Below are 7169 nucleotides of genomic sequence, written 5' to 3'. Positions count from 1 at the left end.
ACCAGCCTCTTATATCACAAGGTAAGAGCCGTCATGTGCAGTGTATACACGTGTGTGCAGTGACATGTAATGGAGGAGCACCAGCCTCTTATATCACAGGGTAAGAGCCGTCATGTGCAGTGTATACACGTGTGTGCAGTGACATGTAATGGAGGAGCACCAGCCTCTTATATCACAGGGTAAGACCCGTCATGTGCAGTGTATACACGTGTGTGCAGTGACATGTAATGGAGGAGCACCAGCCTCTTATATCACAGGGTAAGAGCCGTCATGTGCAGTGTATACACGTGTGTGCAGTGACATGTAATGGAGGAGCACCAGCCTCTTATATCACAGGGTAAGAGCCATCATGTGCAGTGTATACATGTGTTCAGTCACTGTGTGCTTGTGTCTCCACAGATGGATCCAGGAGGAGAAATCCACCAGAGAGATGTCCCCGTCCTCTGTATTCCCAGGACTGTCCAGAGGAGAAGCTCCCGGAGAACCCTCAGGTAGATGGCGCTGAGCCCTATACAAATCTATATAGGGGGGTCCTGCAGTCATAGAGGGGTCATAGATGGTGGGGGTCTCTTCTGTGGATCTGTTAGATTTCCCACCTGTCTGCTGTATTGTACTGAATTGTTACAGATGAAAAATCAGGGGGAAGATCTGACTGATATTAAAGTGGAGGATGAAGAAGAGCGGATGATGGTTGATCCCCCGTGTAACAGTGAGGTGGAGGAGGACATTCCAGGAGATGTTACCACAGGTATGGAATCATGAATTGTGGAAGTGACTTCTTCCTTGTTGTCTTGGTCCTCAGCAATTCAGCAGTGTCTTATGCCAGATGCGTTTAATTCCCCTTCAGTCAGAAATGTTGTCCAATGGGAACGGCTCCCCAAATTCTTTAGACAGTCTTTTCCATCTCCACATCCAGGGCTTCCCTCTTATGGTGAACAAAGTCAGTAAATCTGCCCTCAGGGTCCCGATGTTCAGTCCTGAACCCGAAAGTAACTAGACAGACGCAGGCCCGTGGGGTGGGGGCCCGTTCCAGCTCAAATATTTGACAATTTCGTTGGGACAAGAGAACCTGTCAGGACTCCTCCAAATTCAAAAGAAAAAGAAGCTCCTTACCAGAGCAAGTCGTTCACCCTGAGACTGTGTTCATTTTATATTTTAATGGTTTTTACCAAATATGTGTAATTTTACAAGACACCAGTGCAGCGCCTGGAGTTTCCCTATTTTGTACACTTACCTCTTCCCCCTCCAAATTCAAAGAGCTGAAGGCTATAAAGCTGGCTTTGGAGGCATCTGGCCCACGTCGGAGACATGTGACTGTTATCTATGGTTAGTTAGTTCTCTAGATGTGTGGTAAGTTTTATCATCATTTCCGGGGAGAGATCCTGATCCTCTAGAGCCCTCTCTATCCCGGACATCTTAGATTCTCTGCTATTCAGATCCAGTTTAAATGGTGGCTTTCATCTTGCTTTATGATAGGGGCTAGCAGACCATTCTTGGGTTAAAGGGGTTTTCCAGCCCCTAATATTGATGACCTATTCTCAGGGGTCCCGCACCCCCGCCGATCAGCTGTTTGAAGAGGAGGCAGCGCTCTAGGTGAGCACCGCTTCCTCTTCATTACACAGCACTTTGTCTCGGAAGTGCAGTGTAATATAGGCATCTGCTCCATTGCAGGCGACGCGTAGTGTGATGGCGAGGACGCAATGCTCGCATGGAGTGCCGCCTGCTCAACTCACATCTGATCGGCAATCAGATATTGATGACGATGTCACATGTGATTATTGTACAGACACAGACGTCTCAGTGATGATTCTCTGCACTCACAGGACACTTCATTAGCTCCACCTTATTAACTCTTGATAGGACCCTCGCTCCCCTTAGAACATCCTGAATTCTTAGTGTAATGGACCCAACAAGGTGCTGGACACCTTTATTACAGGTTCTGATTGATGGCCTCACTCTGTCTATTCCACTACATCCTGCAGATGTCTATAAACCTGAGATCTGGTGACTGTGCGGCCATTAGACCTTACAGATCACATTGTCATGTCCGAGAATTCAGCCAGAGACGCGCTCTTCACCTCATGGCGCATTATCTCGTTAAACGTAGCCGATGGCCATGATCAGACTGTCCATAACGATTTTAAAGAGGATCTTTCCCTAGATTCCACTATAGAAACTGCATGAAGTACCAAATAGAAGTCTTAGACCTGATAATATTCCATGTCAGAATTGCTTCTATTGAAATGAGCATTTTACAAATCAGGTAGAGAGTGAGCGCGCTCCTGAGTCTCAGGTAGAGAGTGAGCGCGCTCCTGAGTCTCAGGTAGAGAGTGAGCGCGCTCCTGAGTCTCAGGTAGAGAGTGAGCGCGCTCCTGAGTCTCAGGTAGAGAGTGAGCGCGCTCCTGAGTCTCAGGTAGAGAGTGAGCGCGCTCCTGAGTCTCAGGTAGAGAGTGAGCGCGCTCCTGAGTCTCAGGTAGAGAGTGAGCGCGCTCCTGAGTCTCAGGTAGAGAGTGAGCGCGCTCCTGAGTCTCAGGTAGAGAGTGAGCGCGCTCCTGAGTCTCAGGTAGAGAGTGAGCGCGCTCCTGAGTCTCAGGTAGAGAGTGAGCGCGCTCCTGAGTCTCAGGTAGAGAGTGAGCGCGCTCCTGAGTCTCAGGTAGAGAGTGAGCGCGCTCCTGAGTCTCAGGTAGAGAGTGAGCGCGCTCCTGAGTCTCAGGTAGAGAGTGAGCGCGCTCCTGAGTCTCAGGTAGAGAGTGAGCGCGCTCCTGAGTCTCAGGTAGAGAGTGAGCGCGCTCCTGAGTCTCAGGTAGAGAGTGAGCGCGCTCCTGAGTCTCAGGTAGAGAGTGAGCGCGCTCCTGAGTCTCAGGTAGAGAGTGAGCGCGCTCCTGAGTCTCAGGTAGAGAGTGAGCGCGCTCCTGAGTCTCAGGTAGAGAGTGAGCGCGCTCCTGAGTCTCAGGTAGAGAGTGAGCGCGCTCCTGAGTCTCAGGTAGTGAGTGAGCGTGCTCATGAGTCCTGAATTAACATACTATACGGATTCTCTGTCCACCTGTAGTGTAATTGATAAGCTCCTTTCAGTGCACCTCCTCCCCTGCTGCTTCTGGAGTCTCACGCCTGCTCAGTACAAGCAGCATTAATATAAAGCAGCAGGTGGAATTAGAGGTGGAACTCCACACTGAAACAGCTGCCGGCAGACAGGCAGAATGTGAGATTTCACCAGCGGAGGAGGTACACTGGAAGGAGCTTGTGAATGGCGCTCTAGGTGGGCTCTTTGACATGGACTATATAGTGAGTACACCAATGTCATCAGGTCTAAGATCTGTTTAATATTGAATGCAGTTTGTGCTGAGAAGTGCGGTGATGGATACTTGTAAATGAACTTGTATTGAAGTGATGCTCATTTGACATTGAAGGGTAAACCGTGTTGGCAGAGTGCAGGGCTGGTTCCCAGACATATTTTTGAGTTTTATCAAGTCATAATTTACTGTATGTGATACAAGTCATGACCAGGTGTAAAACAGAATCCTGACTTTGTCAGGAAGTTATAGAAAGCTTAATAATGCTGGAATCTCACATCCAGTTTTTTAACCACCGTCAGGAGTGAATTCAGTATGAATGGCTTATACCTCTGCTTCCTGATGGATCCATTTCCAGTCTAAGGCCTCATGCACACCACCATATGAAATCACGGATATGCAAAACGCAGACTCCAGCCAAGTGCATGCCACTGATCTTGGGGAGACCAGCTACAAAAATACTGCTGGTCTCCCCAGCTACACCATATTAAGTGGTCACTATGTCAAGATCCAGCTTCGCTACAAGCCTTAAGGATGTGACAATGGAAAATCCCTAAGCCAGTTATCCATCCACAGACAGCTGTTTCAGGGTGTTGTCCCTCATCAGTATGGAGTAGGATTCTGACTAATCGGGAGCAATGCCAAGGAGACTACTCATACAAAATAATAGCTGATCTTGGAGAGACTAGCTACAAAAAATACTGCGGAGCCTCATTTGAGAGTCTCAACGCAGCAATCCAAAATGCAAAGCTCCCTGGGAAACTATAATATGCAAAATAACCGTGGAGCCACCATTATGGGTATTCAACAGCCAAAGAATGGGCATACAGTGTACTGTTCACATCTTTTGCAGTCCCATTGAAATGAATACAATCGGATGCGGACCAAATATATGGTCTTGTGCATGAGACATAATAGGAATGTTAGAAGGTTGTCTATTGTGCAGTTTTGAAAAATATCTTAATTTCTATCTTAACAGAAAACCCTAATTCTGATGGAATGTTCATGTTATCACTAAATAATGAAGCAGAAGATGAAGATATCATGCAGCACTTTTCAGGAGAAAACCTAATTTCCCTTAATGTACATCCAGGACTTAACAGTACAGATCTATCATATAATCCCCCTAATGATGAGGGACCTTCTCCTGACCAATCACAGATTGTTACCACAAGTGCAGATCAGAAAGGGGGTGAAAGATTGCTCTGTAGTAAACCGTTCTCATGGGAGAAACCATACTCCTGTTCAGAATGTGGAAAATGTTTCGCGAAGGAATCACATCTTGTTACACATGAGAGAAGTCACACAGGGGAGAAACCGTATTCATGTTCAGAATGTGGGAAATGTTTTACAGATAAATCAAATCTTGTTAGACATCAGAGAAATCACACAGGAGAGAAACCGTATTCATGTTCAGAATGTGGGAAATGTTTTGCACAAAAATCACATCTTGTTAACCATGAGCGAACTCACACAGGAGTGAAGCCATATTCATGTTCAGAATGTGGGAAATGTTTTCCACAAAAATCAAGTCTTATTATACATGAGAAAAGTCACACAGAAGAGAAGCCATATTTATGTTCTGAATGTGGAAAATATTTTAGAGTTAAATCAAATCTTGTTAGACATCAGAGAAATCACACAGGAGAGAAACCATATTCATGTTCAGAATGTGGGAAATGTTTTGCACAAAAATCACATCTTGTTAACCATGAGCGAACTCACACAGGAGTGAAGCCATATTCATGTTCAGAATGTGGGAAATGTTTTGCACAAATATCAAGTCTTATTATACATGAGAAAAGTCACACAGAAGAAAAGCCATATTCATGTTCTGAATGTGGTAAATGTTTTAGAATTAAATCAAATCTTGTTACACATCAGAGAATTCACACAGGAGAGAGGCTGTATTCATGTTCAATGTGTGGCAAATGTTTTACACAAAAATCAGTTCTTGTTATACACGAGAGATGTCACACAGGAGACAAATCATATTCATGTTCACAATGTGGGAAGTGCTTTTCAGAGAAATCAAGTCTCGTTAGACATGAGAGAAGTCACACAGGAGAGAAATTATATTCATGTTTACAATGTGCGAAGTGCTTTTCAGAGAAATCAAGTCTCGTTAGACATGAGAGAAGTCACACAGGAGAGAAACCATTTTGACATATTTTATTGATCTCTCCAGTCATTATGAAAAATACAAACATTCCTCGGACCTGTTCAAGAAAGATGGTTTTGTTAATACTTGCGCAACCGTGCACCACTCATGCTACCATTCTTGCTGCACTTGCACAGGCTGTGTGCTCTTCTGCTTGGGTCCCAAGCAGTGTTCCCTCTAAGTTGCGTGGGTGAGCCTCACCCTGCTTGCAAAAAATGCCCACACTTGCTCACACTTATGATGAGTCTGACTTCTTCAAAACTTCCTCCTGTGCGGCTCAGCGGGGCGCCGCCTACCGCATATTCCTGCGCTACTGCTGCCTCCTCCTTTCCTCCTGACCGAAGAGGAGGAGCAGCAGTGCACAGGGAGAGGTAACATGGGAGTGGCGTTGGCGGCAGCACCATCTTAGAAGCTAGAATCCATCCTGAGACTGAGAGCTTCCTGCTGCGCCTGCTACATAAGTATGCTGGGGACAGACCTGGAGGGCATGCTGCTGCAGAACACAAGGGGTGAAATCACTGGCAGGAACACACCATCCCATCCCAATGATAGACTATCACTGGGATGGTGTGTTCCTGCCAGTGGTTTCACCCCTTGTGCTCTGCAGCAGCATGCCCTCCACCTATATACAGCCCACAACTATATACTGCCTATATCTATATACAGCCTACACCTATATACAGCCTATACCGTGAATACAAAAAAGTCTACACACCTCTGTTAAAATGTCAGGTTTCTGAGCTGTAAAAAAAAATGAGACAAATATAAATCATTTCAGAACCTTTTCCACCTTTAATGTGACCTATAAACTGTACCACTCAATTGAAAAACAAATTTAAATCTTTTAGGTAGAGGGAAGAAAAAATAAAATAATATGGTTGCATAAGTGTGCACACCCTTAAACTAATACTTTTTTGAAGCACCTTTTGATTTTATTACAGCACTCAGTCTTTTTGGGTATGAGTCTATTAGCATGGCACATTTTGACTTTTTCTTCTTTGCAAAAACACTCCAAATCTGTCAGATTGTGAGGGCATCTCCTGTGCACAGCCCTCTTCAGATCACCCCACAGATTTTCAATCGGATTCAGATCTGGGCTCTGGCTGGGCCATTCCAAAACTTTACACTTCTTCTGGTGAAGCCATTCCTTTGTTGATTTGGATGTCTGCTTTGGGTCGTTGTCATGCTGAAAGATGAAGTTCCTCTTCATGTTCGGCTTTCTAGCAGAAGCCTGAAGGTTTTGTGCCAATATTGACCGGTATTTAAAACTGTTCATAATTCCATCTAGCTTAACTAAGGCCCCAGTTCCAGCTGAAGAAGAACAGCCCCTCGGCATGATGCTGCCACCACCATGCTTTACTGTGAGTATGGTGTTCTTTTGGTGATGTGCAGGGTTGTTTTTGCCCCAAACATATCTTTTGGAATTATGGCCAAAAAGTTCAACCTTGGTTTCATCAGACCATAACACATTTTCCCACATGCTTTTGGGAGACTTCAGATGTGTTTTTGCAAAATGTAGCCTGGCTTGGATGTTTTTCTTCATAAGAAAAGGCTTTCATCTTGTCACTCTACCCCATAGCCCAGACATATGAAGAATATGGGAGATTGTTGTCACATGTACCACACAGCCAGTACTTGCCAGATATTCCTGCAGCTCCTTTAATATTGCTGTAGGCCTCTTGGTCGCCTCCCAGACCAGTTTTCTTCTCGTCTTTTCA

At 45.3% G+C, this 7169-nt stretch overlaps 1 protein-coding gene across 1 annotated transcript; it reads left to right on the top strand.

Annotated features, from left to right (window-relative positions):
• The first annotated feature begins 440 nt into the window (after window positions 1-440).
• LOC122925011 (oocyte zinc finger protein XlCOF6.1-like) lies at window positions 441-6121 on the top strand. Its single transcript, XM_044276547.1, has 3 exons — window positions 441-491; window positions 628-748; window positions 4270-6121. The coding sequence occupies exons 2-3, from the start codon at window positions 628-630 to the stop codon at window positions 5454-5456; spliced, it is 1308 nt and encodes a 435-aa protein (XP_044132482.1). The 5' UTR covers window positions 441-491; the 3' UTR covers window positions 5457-6121.
• Window positions 6122-7169: the final 1048 nt, after the last annotated feature.

The sequence above is a fragment of the Bufo gargarizans genome, chromosome 1 (genome assembly GCF_014858855.1).
Source record: "Bufo gargarizans isolate SCDJY-AF-19 chromosome 1, ASM1485885v1, whole genome shotgun sequence".
NCBI classification, from domain to species: domain Eukaryota; kingdom Metazoa; phylum Chordata; class Amphibia; order Anura; family Bufonidae; genus Bufo; species Bufo gargarizans.
This window is presented reverse-complemented; position numbering and strand designations above follow the sequence as displayed.

Coding starts and splice junctions, on each gene's coding strand:
- LOC122925011 (XM_044276547.1), top strand. CDS start 628: ATGAAAAATCAGGGGGAAGATCTGACTGATATTAAAGTGGAGGATGAA. Junction 749..4,269: donor TCCAGGAGATGTTACCACAG/GTATGGAATCAT, acceptor CTATCTTAACAG/AAAACCCTAATTCTGATGGA.